The 20,925-nt window shown below is 46.6% G+C and overlaps 2 protein-coding genes across 2 annotated transcripts in view; both read left to right on the forward strand.

Annotated features, from left to right (window-relative positions):
• The window catches only part of MMRN1 (multimerin 1), a 72,874-nt gene that overhangs the window by 34,513 nt on the left and 17,436 nt on the right, over positions 1 to 20,925 (forward strand). Inside the window, exons 4-5 of the mRNA XM_014577893.2 lie at positions 4,426 to 4,524; positions 14,045 to 14,215. Coding sequence (XP_014433379.2) covers positions 4,426 to 4,524; positions 14,045 to 14,215 — 270 coding nt within the window. The remainder of the gene's footprint in view (positions 1 to 4,425; positions 4,525 to 14,044; positions 14,216 to 20,925) is intronic.
• LOC142829496 (uncharacterized) lies at positions 9,477 to 13,593 on the forward strand. Its single transcript, XM_075929176.1, has 3 exons — positions 9,477 to 10,418; positions 10,614 to 10,798; positions 13,558 to 13,593. Exons 1-3 carry the CDS (start codon positions 9,869 to 9,871, stop codon positions 13,591 to 13,593), a joined length of 771 nt encoding a protein of 256 aa, XP_075785291.1. The 5' UTR covers positions 9,477 to 9,868.

Genomic DNA, 20,925 nt, shown 5'->3' on the forward strand with positions numbered 1-20,925 from the left:
TGAGGCGGGCTGCCAGCAGCTGGCGCCCCAGGCAGAATGCGTGATTGGCACCCCCACCTCCACAGCCCTCAATGGTGTGACATCATCATTGGGCGCCCTGTTTAATGCAGCGCCCTAGGAGACAGCCAAGTCGGCCTATACACACGGGCCACCCCTGTTCACGGTCATAGATGATATCATCACATCCCCACCTGATAAATCCTATATAAAAAATAGGGATGAACGTAACAGTTCTGTCAGCAAACATGGCAGAAGAAGTTAACAGCAGCTATTGAAATCATAAAGAAGCCTTTCAGTTTCTTACCTGGCATGACTGCCATTTCTGTAGGTCCATGGAGTAGTCCCAGTGGTAATCTGATGTTTGAGTACTAGTGCAATAACTAATTATTATTTCCCATATTCACAATGCTTCTCTTTGTATCGTCCATCAATTTCATTGATTGATTATTGCTCTGAGGCTGATGGAATTATATACATACTTCATTCCATTCAGTTACCTTGGAGAATCAGGTTATTACCAAATTAGATTTTTGTTGCTTACCTGAGAATAGTGTTCCTAAACATAGCCCTTTCTGCTCATATTGCATTTGAGGTCAGAAGTCCTGTCAAACAAATTATCACTCTTGCTCCTGTCAATAACCTTCCCAATAGAGCCAAGTTTTTTAGGAAATATTTTGCACACTTAGTAAATACGTAGTGTCTATTCTGGCCACCCTTACCCAGTGCAAGTACTACTTTATACTGGAAACAGTCGTATGGATTTCAATAGTAAGCTAGACATAGGAGGCAATGGTTAGAGCAGAGGCATGGGCGGCAAGAAACCTTAGTTCTTCTATTCTTGACCCTGCCAGTGGTTCCCTGTTTGGCATAGGTAAGACAATTACTTTTTCAGAGACTTTGACTCCCCTCATGTAAAATAAGAATAATACAATTTGACAATGTGTACAAATGCTTTGAGATAAACACGTGAAAAGTGTCCCTTACAGGCATAAATAGATGGAGTTCCCATCCACCTGCCATACATATAATGGATGTTTTCCAAACTTTTCACCTTTTTTGGATTTGTCTTAATTGTTAATTTAAATACTAATCAATATCAACCTCAGACTAAACTTCCTCCTCTCTTGGCTTTCAAATTTTTCCTTGTAGAACGTAACTGTTCCTGCAATTAGTTCTGCAAATTCAGACACACTCATAGCCCTTAATATTCTAAGCTCTGCCCCTTGCCCTGCCCCTTGCCCTGGGTTGCTTCCTACCCCAGCCTTGTGGCCGACGGAGGTCCCACCTGGCGATGCTGGGTTGGCAGCGGCGGCCACGTCAGCTGGTCCCGTCTCTGGGGCAGCAGCGCAGGGGGTGTCTCCTGCAGCGGGGCGGGCGGCCCCCCGGCGTCGGCGTTGGGGGCGTGCTCGCCCCAGGGCTGGTAGTAGCAATAGCGGCGGTCCCTCCGGCTCTGAATCTGGCAGCAGGTCCGGCAGCGGGCCTGCAGCTTGGGCCGGAGCTCCTTCCTCCCCGGCGGTCCGCCCCAACTGAGCAGCCCGGCAGTCTTTTATAGTGAGGCTGCACTTCGAGCATGCCCAGTAGGGCTGTGGGGGAGGGGCGTGCTCTACCCAATAAACGGGCTCCTCTCCCTCCTGCTCAGTGCGGGGCAGGTTAGCCCCGTCACAGCTTGGAATGTAGAGGACCCAACTGATCTGGTTGCCAACTTAGGGTATATGTACACTACAGAGAAGATTGGAGTTGCCGTTGTCGATATTCCAGGGTTTGAATTAGCGAGTCTAGTGAAGACATGCTAATTCTAACTGAGAGGGGAACTCCGCTCGATGCCGGTAGTCCTGCTTCCACGAGGAGTAAGGGATGATGAAGGGAGAGTATTCTCCCTTCGACTTCCTGTAGTGTGGACAGCACCAAAAGTCGAGTAAAGGTACTTTGACTTCAGCTACACAATTAACACAGCTGAAGTTGTGTATCTTAATTCGACCTTATCCTGTACTGTAGACATCACCATAGAGAGTAAGCAATATAGGTCAGCATCTCCATAAGACTATGTCTCCACAGCAGCGTTATTTTGGAATAACATCAGTTATTCTGAAATAACATAGTCTGCGTCTACACACAAGCAGTTATTTTGACATAATGTCAAAATAATGTAGAGCTGGAGGACTGCTTACTCTGACTCCTGTAACCCTCATTGTATGCAAAGTAAGGGAAGTTGAGAGAAGAGTGCTGTATCTTTAAATAACTGCTGTGTAGACAGCGCCAAAAGTCGAAATAAGGCATTTCGACTTAAGCTATGCAATTAGCGTAGCTCAAGTTGCATAGCTTATTTCGAGTTTAGCTCTGCTATGTAGACATGCCCTAAAAGTTCATACAGGACACCATGCTATGATGTGCAAAGTAGGTGTTAATCACTATACAAAAAAAGGCAAATTTAAAATGTTTCAGACAATTCTTACAAAATTAGCATATTTGAATTTATCTGAACTTTTTTAGGTCTCCATCTCTGCCCTTTTTACCATCTTGCTGCTGCCTTTCTTCTCTCACTCCAAACAGGTCATTTTCCCTTCCCCTGTCCTTACCTTCACTGTAGCCTGACTTTCAACTCCTCTTCCATGACCCAAGGACTTTGAATGCTAACCTAGGGTTTAGAGACCAGTAGTCTAAATATCTCTTTGAATTCTGGCAAAATAATGTCGCCGTCGTCTATGGAAATTTCCATTTCTTGCTTGAGTCAGATGTGCCCCTGAATGAATCGAGCTAGAATCAAACCTATTCAGTTTGAGTTCACCCCTTAGGAGCTTAAGTAGAGTTTGTCTTGGCAGTCTGCATTACAGATTCCAGAGGGAGCCCTGCTACCTCTGCGCGTTGGGTTCCTGCTGCCGCTCCAGGCAGCTCCGCAGACTCTGTGCCAGGCTCCTACTGCTGCGTGTGGGGCTTCTACAGCCCTTCTGGGAAATCCCACTGCCTTGCCAGCTTGCAGAGCTCCCAGGCACCAGCCCTCCGCTGGGACTCTCTTGTCCTGGAACATGGACCATGGAGGTTGCCGGACCAGAGAATCCCAGTTAAGAAAGTTTCAACCTTTATTAGATTGTCTGCTGACAGAGGCCCTGCATCCTTACCTAGCCTATGGCCCCTGGGAAGTCTCATAACCTCGAGATCTGACGAAAGCAGCCAGCCCAACAGATATCCTGAAACAAAGAGAAGAAGAAAATGGGGGGAATACATATCTGAATCTTTTTTTAATCTTAAGATAGTCCCTGCTTTAGTTTCCATTCACTTGAAGATTTTAGCTGAAATCCCTCCCTACACTTTTGAAAAACCTACCATTAATACTGCTTGTTCCAAGGAAATTAATATAACAGCAACTGTGTTTTAAATACACAATTACACATTTTTTTCTTCTTTTAGCAAATCTCCCCTTTAAATAGAATGTACTTATTTTATTAAATGCTGTGACTGATTTATCGAAAAATGCCCTGCAATAGTTTAATATCATCATTCCCTTCACACAAATAAGTTCTTTCCATTTACATTTTCCTCATCTCATATCTCTCTCCACTCCTGCAATTTAGGGAAAGTTCAGATGCAAACATGAATTTCTACTTTGTAGCTCAGGGTCATCTCTTGTTTCTATTGTAGCTTACATCTTGGTAAAAGTGCATCCCATTAGCCTGGCACTTATATGGCACACTTTATCTGCTGCTCTCAAAATAGTTGAAGTGATAAAGCACAGATAACCCTAATTATACCTAGGGAAACTGAGGTCTGAAAAAGCCAAATGAAGATCACAAAGCTAGTCAGTGGCAGAGCTGAGTACAAAATTCCTATCACTAGACAGTCTTGGTTCTAACCGTCAATTAAGGCAACTTTCATTGTCTTTTTGTACTTACTTTGAAACTCACCAAATGTATTGTTATTACGGTTCTTTTTAAAATATGTTTGATATAGTTAAATATGTTTGATATATGTTCAAAAGGGAAAAGGCCATTCTTTATTCTTTCTTAACATCAACTGAAAATTTCTTTGGTTAGCCATCAGGCAAAATCAAAATATTTTAGATATTAGTTTTTTGGGTATAGCTGTCTTAAAGCCTCTACTCCAAGTTTAATTCAGATTTCTGAGTGTTTCTAATTATAGGGGAGGTTTAACCTTCTATTAGCACCAGCTCCTACGAATCATAACAAATTGCAACTTGAAAGAGACATTTATAATCTTTTTTGGTTAGAATTAAAGCCAGGCAATGTCTTCATCCATGATCTACATGTGTCACATGTGGGCTACGCTGCTAAATCAGGAATCACGACAGACAATTAGGTTTTGGTTGAAATAAAATGGAGAAATGAAGAGTAGTACAAATATTTCTGAGTACTGGATTAAGTAATCATGCTGAATGTCTTGCTTACCTCCTTTCTTTACCCCCTCTTTTAGAGCAACAACATCAATTGCTTATACATAGCAACCAAGCTGAGAGCAACACAGCTATCAATGGGGAGACACCAGGAAACCAGCAGGATCCCAATGACCCAGGTCAGCAGTTGTAATTACTGTCATCTCTAACACAATCATTGTCAACACTATTTATTAGAGCCACTACAAAAGAAAATGCCAGCTGCAGATAGCTTTGGGATGAAGCATCAAATTCTCTTGTACTCCTAGTTATAGAAATGTAGCCGTGTTAGTCTGGGGTAGCTGAAGCATTTTTCTGCATTTTGTCCTGCATTTTGCTTCTTGTCCTGCATTTTGCTTCTTGTACTCCTGTTCCACTGGGGGTGCTACTCTGAGAATACTGAATGGAGGGAATTGAATCTGCTGGATCGGAATGTCTAAGTTCAGAATATGCAAGTTAAAGAATCAATCTCCAAACTAAAAACGAAACCCACCATTTATTTTTGAGAGTTTGTCTGTTTGATCAAGAACAACTCATAAATAGACCTAGGTCTATCTGATTCAGTATACAGCTTGCTCTTACCATAACTTAAAGCAAGGTAAGAGTTTGGTTGTGCTGGAAAAACAAGGTTTGGAATGGCATTGCTTCTCATAAAACCAAGCAGAAAAAAGAGACAGAATCACCAAATCAAGAACAGTTCTCAAAATTGACATAACTGAGCAAATGTTGAAAAAGACTGAACCAAGAGGTGCCAGAAAAAGAGGATGAATCTAGAATACTATTACTTCTCAGTAAACCTTACAGAAAAGAGATAAAACAGAGAAATTTGAAGTGGTGCTCTGTTTTGGCACATAAGATTTGAAAAATAGAAGAAAGTGTTATTGGAAACCAAATTAACTATAACCCTTTATTGTTAAAACATAGTGAATGATAAGAGTTTAGAGGGATGAAGAAAAAATTACTAAAAAATTCAATAACAAAAATTAGTAATTCCCTTTTTAAGAAATCTAAAATAAAAATTAACTTCATAAAAACAGCACTATATATTTATGAAAAATACAATAATCTAAATCAAGCATATACAGTTTCCTTTTATTTTACAAAAAAAAAGCCCTCTTAATTGAGTTAGCACTGGGTAAATCTGCTTGTTTAAATTATACATATTTAGGCCAAATCCACAGGCAGACTAGCTTAATGCTGCATCACAGAAGAAAGGGGAGTTGTGCTGATTTATATCAGCAGAGGATTTAGCTTTTTCTGTTGCATATTTTCTTATCAGACTGATGTTTTTATTCTAAATCAGTTGAATAGCGTTTCCACCAATGTTCAACATTTGATGAGAAGGGTTTGGTATAACTTGACTAACATCTTCCTAAATGGAATCATAAGTCAGCTATACAATGATACTTTACAGCTCTGCTCTGAATAGAGTGTGATGTAACCACATTTTATTGTGCTAATCGTAATTGTCTCTTTGCTACTCTGTTTTTCCCTTATCTTAGTTACAGCCATCTCGTCTATCATTTCATAGTTAGATTGTGAGGGCATTGGGGCAGGGATTGGCTCTTTGCTATGCACGGGTAGGCAGAACCTAGCCAAGTCAGATTCTACCAATAGTAAGAGTAATTTTATTAAAACAGCTAAAGTCAGAGATTATCTAATCTCTTACCCCTAGATACTGTGTTTTATTTTCTTGAAGTGTTGTGTGCATATGGTCACGTCCCTTTTGTATTCATTTTCCACTGCTATTGCATGTTGGAGTTTTATTAGCACAAATGTTCCAGGAAATGGATTCCATAGTAGCCTGTTATGACAAAGTCAGGCTAGGCAGTGGCAAGAGCATGATGGAAGGCAGACCATGGTGCCAAGAAGGAAGGCAGACGGAATGGTGACCAAGAATGATAACAACCCTTTTTCCTATAAGATTAGAAGGGTTACCTCAGGTCAGTTAGGGACATATGAGTCCTCTGGTTAGCAGATGTGCTGCTGTAGGGCTAGTGGCAGCAGAGAGATAGGCTGCAATTGTCCCAATGAGGGGAACCCCCAAAGCTGAGGGGAAGGAGCCAATAGCAGGACAACACCCCAGCAAAGGGTGGGGAAAAGGCAACCACTTGTTTTGTGTTTGTAAAATAATTTCTCTTTGTTTGCTGGAGGAACCTTGCACCTGCCCTGAGGTCCACCTTGAAAGTACTGATAAGAAAATACAGAAAGGGAAGACGAACACTGTGGGTCTGATTTAACTCAGGCCCTGCCCCTGCCAGAGGGGGAAGTGCAAAGTCCATCAAGATAAAGGAGGTCCCTTGCTACACTGTACAAATAGCCAAGGAAACCATCCAATAAAATGTGACTTTCCAGACCACTCCAATTAGCCAACAAGTTTATATATCAGATACAGAGATTCGGAGGAGAAGCCATGTTTGTCTGTATGTGCAAAAATGATGAGGTGTCTGTGGCACGTGAGGGCACATCTACACATCATGCTTATTTTGAAATAAGCTATTTCAGAGGAAATACTCCGAAATGGTTTATTTCAAAATAGCGCGTCTACACAACAAATGCTCGTCAAAATAGCACTGAGCTATTTAGAAATAGAGCATCCACACTCACTGGATGCTGAATCACATTTAAGGCACCCAGAAGCACTTCAGGCAGGGCATCAGGACAAATAATAGTTACAGGTCCAAGTCAAATAGTAATAGAGATGTAGTCGTGTTAGTCTGGTCTAGCTGAAACAAAAGACATGGTCATGCCAATTTTCTTCCACAATTTGATCTGAGGAAGTGGGTCTAGCCCACGAAAGCTCATCACCTAATAAACCAGTAATAGAGATGTAGACGTGTTAGTCTGGTCTAGCTGAAACAAAAGACATGGTCATGCCAATTTTCTTCCACAATTTGATCTGAGGAAGTGGGTCTAGCCCATGAAAGCTCATCACCTAATAAACCAGGGTATGTCTACACTACCACCCTCGTTCCACGAGGAGTAACGGTAGTTTGGAATAGGAAGCCTAATCCGAACTACCTACTCCGTGCCGCGTGTAGCCGCGGGCACGGAGTCCGAACTAGCGGGGCTTTAAAAATGGCGGCGCCTGGCAAGATGCAAATGAAGCCCGGGAAATTCAAATCCCGGGCTTCATTTGCAACTTCAGTTGCCTACATTAACCATCCTAGTTCGAACTAGGGTGGTAGTGTAGACATACCCTCATCTTGTTAGTCTTTAAAGTGCTGCATAGTCCTGTCTTTTGTTTCAGGTACAAGTCAGGTCCTTAATTTTTATTTCTGCCTTTTGGGGGAGCATTGCACATAGGGAGAGTGGAATGTCAGAATTCAAACCTGCTATGCTGCTCTGATAGGAGAATGCCCTCCCGTTAAATAATAATAAGAGAGAAATTAAAAGGAATAGGCAAGAGACTGACTGCTATTCAGATGTACACCAAATGTTTTTCTCATGGGAGCTACAGAGAAGATGGCTTTCATACCAATAATGGTGAGATGATATGAAAAGACAAAGAAAAGCTCAATAGGGGTGCACCTATACTACACCCATAGTTCAAAAGAAGCTACGCAATTTGAGTAGCTTAATTTGAAATTTGGCGCTCTCTACACAGTGCCAAATTTTGAAATAGAGCACTATTCCAAAATGTCCCTTATTCCTTGTGGAATGAGGTTTACAGGGACATCAGAATAGAGAGCCCTTTATATTTCAAAATAGTAAGTTGCTCAAAAGATGTGGAATACCTATTTCAGGATACCGTCAATATCCCAAAATAGCACCACAGTATAGACATACTCTAGAAGACAATGTAGATAGCAGGAAAGGTGAGCAGAGGAGAGATGCAAGAAACCCTTGTTACTGTGTCAATAAAAATAAACAAGCAAGTCAATGCACACCTCTTCTCTATTTTATTCCACTCTTAAATTTGTACAGTGCAAGTCAACCCTGAAAAATGATTCTATAAAGAGTCTATCTTAGGGTTTCATGTGCATGGTCACTCAATTTTTTAGATCACATTTGCTCAGCTGACCAGTAAACCAAGGCCTTTTCTGATTGCCAGCTCTGGGATAATACACTAACGTCTTCCTATCTCATCAAGCTTCATTACCAGATACACTGATTCTGAATGCCAAATTCTGTTCTCAGTTATACCTGTGCAGTCCCATTTTCTACAGACCATTGCCTCATTGTACTTCAGCAATGTTATTGACTATGTGGGACAGTGAAGGGAGGGTCATATCAACAAACATAACTGAGGAGATAATTTACAGATGTAATATAGTTAACAGTTCTCTCAATTATGGATGAGCCAAAATTGAATTCAGCTTGGGTTCCCATTCCTGAAGTGCAAACAGGAGTGAAAGGAGTCAGCATTTCTTATTACTGTCACTAAGGCCAGTAGCTGACAAAAGACATGTCCACGCCACAGTGAAGGTGTAATTGCAGCCCACATAGACACACCCAACCTCTCTTATTCTAGTTAGAACAGTCAGGGTATGTCTACACTACCCTCCTAGTTCGAACTAGGAGGGTAATGTAGACATACCGCACTTGCAAATGAAGCCCGGGATTTGAATTTCCCGGGCTTCATTTGCATAAGCGGGGAGCCGCCATTTTTAAAACCCCACTGGTTCGAACCCCGTGCAGCGCGGCTACACGGGGCACGAACTAGGTAGTTCGGACTAGGCTTCCTAGTTTGAACTACCGTTACTCCTCGAGGAAGCCTAGTTTGAACTACCTAGTTCGTGCCCCGTGTAGCCGCGCTGCACGGGGTTCGAACCAGCGGGGTTTTAAAAATGGCGGCTCCCCGCTTATGCAAATGAAGCCCGGGAAATTCAAATCCCGGGCTTCATTTGCAAGTGCGGTATGTCTACATTACCCTCCTAGTTCAAACTAGGAGGGTAGTGTAGACATACCCTTTTTGTATGGATCCATTGCAAGATGGTTTATTAAGTCAAAATGTGGTTTAGTCCATATGGGATAGCACATACAAATCTGTATTCATCTAATTTTAACATAGTCATTTAGGTGGGATTTTCAAAGGAGCCTAATGGTATTAGGCATCCAACTTCCTCATATTTTGAGTGCATAACTCTCTGAGGGTATGTCTACACTAGAAAGTTAGTTCGAACTAACGGACGTTAGTTCGAACTAACTTTCCTATGCGCTACACTAGCGCTCCGTTAGTTCGAACTTAATTCGAACTAACGGAGCGCTTAGTTCGAACTAGGTAAACCTCATTTTACGAGGACTAACGCCTAGTTCGAACTAGCTAGTTCGAACTAAGGGCTGTGTAGCCCTTTAGTTCGAACTAGTGGGAGGCTAAGGCTTCCCAGGTTTCCCTGGTGGCCACTCTGGCCAACACCAGGGAAACTCTATTGCCCCCCTCCCGGCCCCGGAGCCCTTAAAGGGCCACGGGCTGGCTACTCACTTTGTGCCAGTTGCAAGGCTGCCAGCACCCGTGCCTGCACAGCCTGCACCTGCCACAGGATGAGCCAGCCATCCGAGGGCTCCCAGCCCTCCACTGCTCCCCACGACCAGCCTGGCGGCTCCCGGGAGCCTGCCCGGGGGCGCAAAAGGCGGGCGCCCGCCTGGTCAAGTGCGGAGATCGTGGACCTCATCGAGGTTTGGGGGGAAGCCTCAAATGTCCACGATCTCCGCACTAGCCACCGGAACGCGGCCGTCTATGGACGCATGGCTGCCAGCCTGGCCGCCAGGGGCCACCAGCGCAGCCGGGAGCAGGTGCGCTGCAAGATTAAAGACTTGCGGCAGTCCTACTCCCGGGCCTGCCTGCCAGGGGCTGACCCGGAGGCCTGCCCCCACTTCCATGCCCTGGACCGCATCCTGGGGCCTCATGCCGTCCCTGCCCCCCGGGACGTGATTGACCCCGGGGCAGAGGGACCGCTCCTGGACACCGAGGAGGAGGAAGAGGGCTCTGAGAGCCAGGAGCCTGCCGCCAGCCTTCCCAGGACCCGGGACCCCCGAGGCACCCCACAGAGCCGCTCGCCTGCATCATCAGAGGCCGGGGAGGCATCCACCTGTGAGTACCCTCGTGTTCCCCTTATGTGTACGGGGGGCTGGGGCGAGAGGGAGCCCCGGGACCGTGCGCCTGGGCCTTGCCCACTACGGAGCAGCAGCTGGGGATCCTGCAGGGGCCCTGGCCTTGCAGAGGGGAGCTGGGTTTCACACACCTGGGCCCCTGGGGTAATTGACCGCTGGTCTTCTTGCACCACAGCTGCAGCACCGGGGACTGCAGGGCGCACCACACCGCCTGCAGCAGCCGCCCGCGCCCGGGCAAGCAGGACAGCCAGGAACCAGGAGGACTACCAGAGGCGGCATCTCCGGTTCCTGGACCGACAGCTCCGTCTCCAGGACCACTGGGTCCAGGAGGACCTCAGGCTGCGCCAGAGGAGTCTGGAGGCCCTGGAGGAGCAGGGCCGTGCCCTGCGAGGCCACCTCCAGAGCCTGCTAGACCGCTTTCCATTTCCTCCTCCCCCTGCTCCCCCTCTTGCTCCCCCTCTTGCTCCCCCTCTTGCTCCCCCTGCTCCCCCTCTTGCTCCCCCTCTTGCTCCCCCTGCTCCCCCTGCTCCTCCTGCTCCTCCTGCTTCCGCTCCTGCTTCCTCCACACCCCCTGTCCTCTCTGCCCCCCCCTCCACAACCATTCCCCACCGACGCCCCCGGACCCGCAGTGTGGCGAGACGGGAGAGGCACCCAGACTCCCACCCCTGAGCTTTCCTTTCCCTTCCTCCCTTCCCTCCCCTCCCCTTCCAGCTCCCTCGTCCCAGGTTTCCCCCTCCCTTCTCCCACCTTCATTCCTCCCTCCCCCACCCCAGTTCTGTGAAATAAACAGACGTTTTTGTTGGAAAAACAGGTGTCTTTATTTGACAGTAGGTAGGGAGGGGAAAGGGGAAGGGGGGGGTAGGGTGGAAGAAGGCCCCGGTGGGGCATGCAGGGAGAGGTCAGTCCTCCTCCTCCTCCACCTGGAAGCTCTCCCGCAGGGCTTCCCGGATCCGGATGGCCCCCCGCTGGGCTTCCCGGACGGCGGCGGTGCGGGGCTGACCGTAGTGTCCAGCCATGCGGTCAGCCTCAGCCATCCAGGCTGGCAAGAAAGCCTCCCCCTTCCGCTCACACAAATTGTGGAGCACACAACATGCCGCCACCACGGGAGGGATGTTGTGCTCAGCCAGGTCCAGACGGGTGAGGAGGCATCGAAAGCGGGCTTTCAGTCGCCCGAAGGCCCCCTCCACCACGATGCGGGCCCTGCTCAGCCTGTTATTGAAGGCCTGGCGGGAGGGATTGAGGTGTCCCGTGTAGGGCTTCATGAGCCAGGGCTGCAGTGGGTAGGCGGCATCCCCCACCAGGCAGACGGGCATGTCCACGTCCCCGACCCTGATGTGGCGGTCGGGGAAGAAGGTCCCGTCCTGCAGCCGCTGGCACACGGAGGAGTTCCGGTACACCCGGGCGTCGTGTGCTTTGCCGGACCAGCCCACATTTATGTCCGTCAACTGTCCCCGGTGGTCACACACGGCCTGCAGGATGACGGAGAAGTACCCCTTGCGGTTCACGTACCGGGACGCCTGGTGTTCCGGGGCACGGATGGGGATGTGCGTCCCGTCGATGGCCCCCCCGCAGTTGGGGAAGCCGAGGGCGCCGAATCCCCGGATGACGGCATCCGGGTTGGCGAGGCGGACCACCCTGCGGAGCAGCACCCGGTTGATGGCCTTGACCACCTGCGGAGAGAGACACAGCAAAGCGTCAATCAGTGGGGCGCCCGGGTGGCTGGGAGCGTGCGTGCCCTGGCAGTGCCCCGCGCCCCACTCCCGGAAGCAACCCCCCTGGCGGCGTGTAGTACGGCCGGGACAGCCCGACCCCTCCGGTGCGGGGCGCCTTCGCCTCCTCCCGCCCCCCCCCTTTGTCCCTGGGGCGGCCCATCCCCTCCTCGCAGCCCCCCTCCCCCCCGGCTCGGTGGCCGACGAGCGCCGTACCTGCATGAGCACTGCTCCGACAGTGGATCTCCCCACGCCGAACTGGTTCCCGACGGATCGGTAGCTGTCCGGCGTGGAGAGCTTCCAGAGGGCGATGGCCACCCGCTTCTGGAGGGGGATGGCGGGCCTCATGCGAGTGTCCCTTCTTTGCAGGGCAGGGGCGAGCCACTCGCAGAGCTCCAGGAAGGTGTCCCTCCTCATCCTAAAGTTCTGGGTCCACTGTCGGTCGTCCCAGCGCTCCAGGACGATGCGGTCCCACCAGTCGCTGCTGGTGTCCAGACGCCAGATGCGGCGGGGCACGCCGGTGCCGGGGCGCCGCCGCGGCTCCTCCACGGCCCCCAGGGCGGCCAGGCGGAGAGGCAGGGGGCTGACGTTCCCCAGGTGGTGCCAGGCAGCCTCGAGCCATTGCTGGCAGGCTTGCAGCAGCAAGTCCAGAACGTGCACCAGAAGGTGCAGGGCGAGCCGTGGCTCCATGTTGCCACCTGCGGCGGTCCCCCCCGAAGGGAAGCACCGACACAGACGGGCACAGAGACCGACGCTTTGCTGTCCCTCGGCGAGGTTGGCAAGCAAGCAGGAAAAGCTGAGAACCGGCTGTCCAGGGGGGGTCCCTTTAAGCACGAGCCTCAGATAGCCTCAGACAGCAGCCACACAAAGCAACTGCTGACCTGATGCCCTGCCAGAACCGGTTTCAGCTGCCCTTAAATGCCCCCCTGCGTCCAATCAGTGTGGACGCGCTAGTTCGAACTAGCAAAACGCTAGTTCGAACTAGTTTTTAGTTCTAGATGCGCTAGTTCGAACTAGCTTAGTTCGAATTAACTAATTCGAACTAAGTTAGTTCGAACTAGCGCTGTAGTGTAGACGTACCCTGGGGCTCTTATAAAATCCAGTCTTAAACCCCATTCCAGAAAGTTGTTCAATGCAGGTATACGTATAAACCCATCACAGAGCCCCAGTAATGCTGGACCAAACCCTTACTTCTATATAGGCTCATTTACAAGCTGGAAACAGATACCCACTAATCAGAATAGACCACAAATACAAAGAGGGGCAATTTAGATTGATATTTTAATAAATGAACTTCCCAGACTGGATGATTTGCTCTGTTTTGAATGATAGTGTCAGAACTATAATGGTTCTAGCCTGTATTATTGTTTTTTATTTTTCTATTTTCTTTTCTATATCTCATTCTTGAAGGATCTGGCCACCATGTTCAGAGGCTCCTTCTTTTGACCCATCATCCATAAATGGACACATCTTCTTTATATTGAAACATTGAAACTACATGTGTTTATTGATTTGTAAATGTTAAGTGAAAATAAATATCTTTGTGATGCTAGTAGGGGACAGAGAATTAATGAGATAGTAGTAACTAAATCTTCCCCTGGGTGTGAGGTAGGAGAAGACTGAAATTATGCTGATTAAGATTAAGTTAACCATTCAAAGTTCTCTTCTATAATTATAAGCATATGGACAGTGGATAATGGATATAGGATGCTTCAGTAATTAGTTACTGTGGTCCTGAATATTACTGATACATGATCTAGGGAAAAAATAAGATGATTCACTCATGAATTGTAACTCAGAAACGTTGCACTTTTCTTTCATCTAATGTTTCTTCCACTTCCTCTTTCCCCTGTGATTTAATAAAGCTTCTTTTCTGTTCTATTCTCCCACCGAGCAGTTACACAAAAAATGAATGAGCAGATTAGCAGCCAAGAAATGAAACTGACTTTTCTACAGAAGAAGGTTGACAACATTTCTGCTACCATGAGTGATGTGAGCAAGATACTCTCCTCTCTGGAAGGCAAAATCAATGAAGATAAGGGCAGAGAATTCCAGTCTTTCCTAAAAGGTAAAAGAAAGAAATTAATGCAATCACTCATCCCATTAAAGGTGCCAGGAAAAATGTTCTTATGCTAACCTCTATTATTATTCCATATTTGTAGAGGGAACTCTTTCTTTGTTTCTTTCATGTATAGAATTTTTAAAGGGACTTTATTTTGGTCTCTTTAATAACAACAAGTAATCTATTATAATATGTGGTATACTAGTCTATTAGATAAGTTAAACCAAGTCACATATTAGAGCATTTGAGTTTATATGTAGGTTCTGCACACTTCTTTTCTTTTGTGCTTTCTCTGTTATGCCAGCTATTGCAGAGGTGGTATTTGCTGTCTTTTTTAAGTCTTAATAATATATCTATAATACACATTCCACACAAGTTTGAGGCAAACCTCTGAGGAAGTTTGTCATTTAGTTTAGAATCCAGCCTTCATTCCTTTATTGAAAAATTTGCCTTGGTGATAAAAAAGGTAAAATTTTCCTAATGGTAAGGGTTTGTTTAGCCAAATTTCCAAATTAATTGAAATGGGGACTTATCTTCACATCTTAAAAAAAAAAAGTTTTTTTATTTTGTGTTAACTTTCTGAGCTCTCCTTTGTTAAAAACACAGTGATGACAAGGCACTTCAGCTTTAGCATGAGATAAGCTCACTGAGATCAACCCATTGGCTGTGTCTACACTACATGCCTCTGTCGGCAGAGGCATGTAGATTAGGGTTGTAGGCAAAGGTAAATGAAGCCGCGATTTAAATGATCGCGGCTTCATTTACATTTACATGGCTGCCGCGCTGAGCCGACAAACAGCTGATCAGCTGTTTGTCGGCTCGCCGCTAGTCTGGATGTTCCCCCTGTCGACATCAAAGCCTTTTGTCGGCAGCCCCGTTATTCCTCGTGGAATGAGGTTTACTGGGGCTGCCGACAAAGGGCTTTGATGTCGACAGGGGGAACGTCCAGACTAGCGGCGAGCCGACAAACCGCTGATCAGCTGTTTGTCGGCTCAGCGCGGCAGCCATGTAAATGTAAATGAAGCCGCGATCATTTAAATCGCGGCTTCATTTACCTTTGCCGAACAAACAAATCTACATGCCTCTGCCGACAGAGGCATATAGTGTAGACGTACCCATTGTGTTCTCATACATGACTGACTTTGGCTAAGACAAAGGATTTTACTTATCATGAGGTAAAAAACAAAAGAAAAGCCCACCTTCAGTATGACTTTTGCAAGTCACTTTGGCCCCAGTTCATCAAAGCATATAAGAATGTGCTTAAATCCTTCCTTTAGTTCTTAATTCCCATTGGCTTTGCATCAAGCATCTGCTTAAGCACTAGATTGAATCGATCTAACTTAAGATATTTGTGGCTCTGTTCACCATCTGTAAAATGGGGATAATACTTCCCTGGGCTGTCTTGTCTAGAAGTGGGATAAGGTGGGTGAATAATTTTTATTAGACCAATTTCTGTTGGAGAGAGAGACAAGCTGTTAGACGTACACACCATTCTTCTTCAGGTCTGGGAAATGTGATCAGAATGTGTCTCCACTGCATTTAAACACCTGCTGCTGGCCAATGTCAGGTGATTCAGGCTCACAGGGCTTGGATGATGTAGCTGTTTAACTGTGGTACTGATGCTGGACTTGCCCAGACTCTGGGACCCTGAACAGCTGGAGGATCCAAGAATCAGAGTTCCAAACTAAGTATGAAAGTCTACATTGCAATTAAACTGTCCCATACCATAGACTTGAGCTGCACCAGCCCAAGCCAGCTGACATGGGCTAGCCGCACATGTTCAATTGCAGTATAGACATGGTCTCTGAGCACATTCCCCAGTAGAAATATCCAGGGTTGCACAGCTGATTACAAAGTGGAACTTGTTATGTTAAGCAAACTTACTTAAGGGGACCATTCAAGGTGAAGTGAACCATTAACACCCCTCTGGTCATAGGGGAAGAAAGGGAAAAACACAAAAGCTGAGGGTGAAGTTGACATAGGTTACAGATTGTTGTTATAAGCCATAAACCCAGTGCCTGTATTCAGTCTGGGTATGTCTACACTACAGCGCTAATTCGAACTAACTTAGTTCGAATTAGTTAATTCAAACTAAGCTAATTCGAACTAGTGCATCTAGACCTAAAAACTAGTTTGAATTAGCATTTTGCTAATTCAAACTAGCATGTCCACACTGAGTGGACCCTGAACCAAAGTTAAGGCTGGCCAGAAGCAGTGCCGGCAGAGCATCAGATTAGGATTTAGAGTGTGGAGCTGCTGCCTCAGGCTAGCTGAGGGCTGTGCTTAAAGGGACCCGACTCCCACCCCGGACAGACAGTTCTCAGGGGTTCCCTGCTTGCAAAGCAATCCTGGCTTGGAGTGCCCTGAGTGCCCACACTCGGCACATCACAGCACTCGGCCATCAGCCAGGCTGCACTTGCCGCAGGCTGCCATCTGAAGGGGGGTCAATCAAGGGGCTTCAGGAGAGCTTCCACCCCGAGGAGCCCACAGAGCCAGCCCAGTCCTCCCCATTGGGGGCTTGTACCCCATTCCTCCCTCACCTCCTTCCACTTACCCCTCCCTAGCCCCCCTTCCTGATGTACAAAATAAAGGACACGTGTGTTCAAAAATAGAAACTCTCTTTATTTAACAAAACTCAGGGAGACTGGGAAAAGGAGGTGGGAGAGGGGAAGAGAGAGGCTGGGAGAGGGGAGGGCAACTACAATATCAGGGGTTTTGGAATGGGTCCCATATGAAGAGAGGCTAAAGAGACTGGGACTTCTCAGCTTAGAAAAGAGGAGACTAAGGGGGGATATGATAGAGGTCTATAAAAGCATGAGTGGTGTGGAGAGGGTGCATAAAGAAAAGTTCTTCATTAGTTCCCATAATAGAAGGACTAGAGGACACCAAAGGAAAGGAATGGGTAGCAGGCTTCAAACTAATAACAGAAAGTTCTTCTTCACAAAGCAAATAGTCAACCTGTGGAACTCCTTGCTGCAGGAGGCTGTGAAGGCTACAACTAGAACAGAGTTTAAAAAGAAGTGAGATAAAGTCATGGAGTGATATTAGCCAGAGGGTAGGAATGGTGTCCCTGGCCTCTGTTTGTGGAAGGCTGGAAATGGATGGCACAAGACAAATGGCTTGGTCATCGTCTTCGGTCCATCCCCTCCAGGGTACCTAGTGTTGGCCGCTGTTGACAGACAGGCTACTGGGCTAGATGGACCTTTGGTCTGACCCAGTATGGCCATTCTAAGCTCAGGGCTCAGGGTCGGGGGTCTCAGTGGACCACCTTGATTTTCATGCAAACCTGCTCCTGGGTGCCCAGGCTGGCACCTATCCTGCCCTAGACGGCCACTTTCCTGTGCCTAGTGCGCAGGTCGTGGATGAGGTCCACGATGTCTGCACTAGACCAGGCGGGCGCCCGCCTCTTGCAGCCCTGGGCAGGCTCCCGGGAGCCACCAGCCTGGTCCCAGGAAGAGGCAGAGGGTTGGGTGGCAGCGGGTGGCTGGCTTGAGCCGTGCCAGGTGCAGGGTCTGCTGGCTGGGTGCTGGCAGGCTTGCACCTGGCACGGGCACCGTAGCCAGCCTGTGCCCCTTTAAGGGCTTCGGGGCCGGGAGGGGGGCAGAAGAGTGGCCACCAGGGCAAGCTGGGAAGGGCTAGCCTCCCACTAGTTCGAATTAAGTGACTACACATCCCTTAATTCGAACTAGTTAATTTGAACTAGGCGTTAGTCCTTGTAGAATGAGGTTTACCTAGTTCGAATTAAGCGCTCCTCTAGTTCGAATTAATTTCGAACTAGCGGTTTGCCTGTGGAGCGCCTATCAAAGTTAATTCGAACTAACGGCTGTTAGTTCGAATTAACTTTATAGTGTAGACATACCCTCTATGTTTTGTAGTATCTACCAGACTTCTGAATTGAAGCTCCCCAGCTCATCTTTTGAAGTTGTTGTGCAGGTTTCCTTTGAGGATGAGGACTGATAGGTCTGCTGGAGCGTGATCACTTTGTGGAAAGTGCTCACCAAAAGGTGGTGTGGTGGTTTTTATCTTTTATCATTTTCCTGTGTGAGTTCATTTGATAGTAAAGGGTAGTGATTGTCTTGTTTAACTCACATAGTTTGGTCTATTGGGGTATGTTTAAACAGCAAATTATTTCAAAACAACAGCCGTTATTTAGATATAACTTGACCAGCGTCTACACAGCCAAACCGCTATTTTAAAATTAAATCGAAATAGCGGAGGGCTTATTTCTAAATTGGGAAACCTCATTCCACAAGGAATAGCACCAATTTCGAAATTGCTATTGCAGCCACACAAGGTAACTCATGACCTGATGCCCTGCCAGGACCGATTCTGGCCGGCTTTAAATGCGATTCATCATCCTATCAGTGTGGACGCACTATTTTGAAATAGCAAAATGCTATTTTGAAATGCATTTTTTGTCTAGACACGTTATTTCAAAATAACTGTTTTGAAATAAGGTATATTGAAATAATGCTGTAGTGTAGACATACCCTTAGAGCCAGGGCCAGACTGAGGCATGGGCGAGCCGGGCAGCTACCTGGGGCACCAACCAATGGGGAGCGCCTGATGACAGCTGTAAGGGGCGCACGGCGTCCTTTACAGCTGCTATCAGGCATCGCACGCCCGGCTCCCGCAGCGCCAGCCCTGTGGCGCTGGCCAGCAATGCCCTTCCACCCATGGCCGCGGGGCCCTGCACGGCCCGGTGCGTGCGCCAGCAGCTCTGGCCGGACTGGGCTGGGCAGCGCATGCTCCATGCACCCCAGAGGCAGGCCCTAGGCTGTGTGCCAGCGGCCGTGGCCGGTCCGCGCATGCGCTGTGCACCCGGGGGCGGTGCCGCACACCCAGGCCCAGGGCACCAAAATGGCTTGGGCCATCCCTGCTTAGAGCATGTCGCACACTGGAAAAAGAACAGAACAGATTAGGATAGGCATGTGTAGAAATGCGTATCAGGGGTGTTGATCATCGGAGCAATATATCTGCAGAGTTTGTGTCTGTTGTTCTGGTAGCATCTAGTGCTTTGTATTGGTATGTGTGTCTCTAGGACTGTCTCCCTAGACTATTTTCTGTGGCATCTGCGTACCTGCCTGGAGAGAACAGATTCCATGGTGCTTTAGGGGTATATAGTATATAAACATTTGGAACTATCCTTTACTCTGTATTCACACAACACACATAGGGGGTGCGTCTAGACTACATGGCACCGTCGATGAAGCCATGTAAAGTAGTTTACTTGATATAGTCAATGAAGCGGGGATTTAAGTAATCACCTCTTTATTAAAATAAAAATGGCTGTAGTGCTGTGCAAACAATCACCTGATCCGGCTCAGCGCGGTAGTCTAGACGCACCCAGTGTAAATTATAAGCACAATTCCTTTGGGCAGAAATAGCATTGTAAAGTAATATTTCTTTATACTGTTTCCACCTAATTGACACTTAATTTGTTCTGCATATTCATCTAAAGAAAAAAATCATGTAAGGTTGAAAAATTTGCTTTTTGTTGTTCTTGTTGTTTTTTAAAGTCCAATTCATCATGACTCTAGGAATTTCACATTATCCTAACCCAGGCATCCTAAAACATGAGCTTTTTTTCTCTGAAAATTAAGAAGTGGCACCTTCAGTTATATGAATTCAGGGGAAACCTTTCCCCCTAGTAATCCTGATCGATGCCACAGGGAGGAGAGATTTCCGACCAGAGAGGTGGTTTGATACCTCTCTATACAGACAGTATAGATGCTTTAGCCAGAAAGAGAAAAAGAAGGAAAAATTAGATTAAACACTCAGGATAGAATCCTAGCCTCATTAAAGTCAGTGCCAAAAGTCCTACTAATTTCAATACAGCCAGGATTTCATCCATAGAAAATAATTCTTCATGACTCCAAAGAGTAAGTGGATTCAATTCACAGAGGGAAAGGTCAAGACATTATTTATTAGTCATGATTTTCCTTTTTTGAAATCTATTTGTATTTCTTAGCTTTCTTGACTTCTATTTTTTTTAAAGTGCTATAATCCTCCACCCCTAAAGAATGTAAGAAAATAACCCCAGATATTGCTATGGCCAATGTGTCAGTGCATATCCACCTATAAAAAACAAGGAGGAATAATGATAGACATCAACTATTTCATTGTATGCCCTGTAGTAATAGCTGTGATCCAGCTCAGATAATCAGGGATGAAAATTCCTTCCATCAGATCTACAATAGTTTGCTCAGTTTCCCAGGTTTTGCCCCCAGCTAATTACTTGGTTTGTTTTTTTATCTATTGGCTAAGTATAATTTTAGGAAACTGGTGCTGTAGGCCTAGACTAGACAACAGGAAATCAAAAGGTGTGAAATGTAATTCACGTTTCCAATCCATCTCTAGATCTCTCTTTATACTGTCTCTCTCATTCATACTGACTTGCTTTCACTTCTACATTTATTGACCTTTGGGCACACATTTAAGTTGTCTTTAAACATTTCGTATTTCTCCTCTGCATATTTTCCATTCATTTCTTTATTCCTTTCTGCCTTATCCATCATTTCCACATTCTTCCAAGATGTGCTTTCCTGAAATCCCATGTCCAGGCGTTCCACATCTTTTCTGGGCCCATTATAAACCTAATGACAATTATATGTTGTAAGTTTTTCTACTGTGTCTGCAAATGTTTACAAATGTTTTTTGAGCTTACAAATGTTTTTTGAGCCTTTATTGACTTTACAAGCATGCCCCACATTTTA

This window comes from Pelodiscus sinensis, chromosome 5, assembly GCF_049634645.1.
Source record: "Pelodiscus sinensis isolate JC-2024 chromosome 5, ASM4963464v1, whole genome shotgun sequence".
NCBI classification, from domain to species: Eukaryota; Metazoa; Chordata; order Testudines; family Trionychidae; genus Pelodiscus; species Pelodiscus sinensis.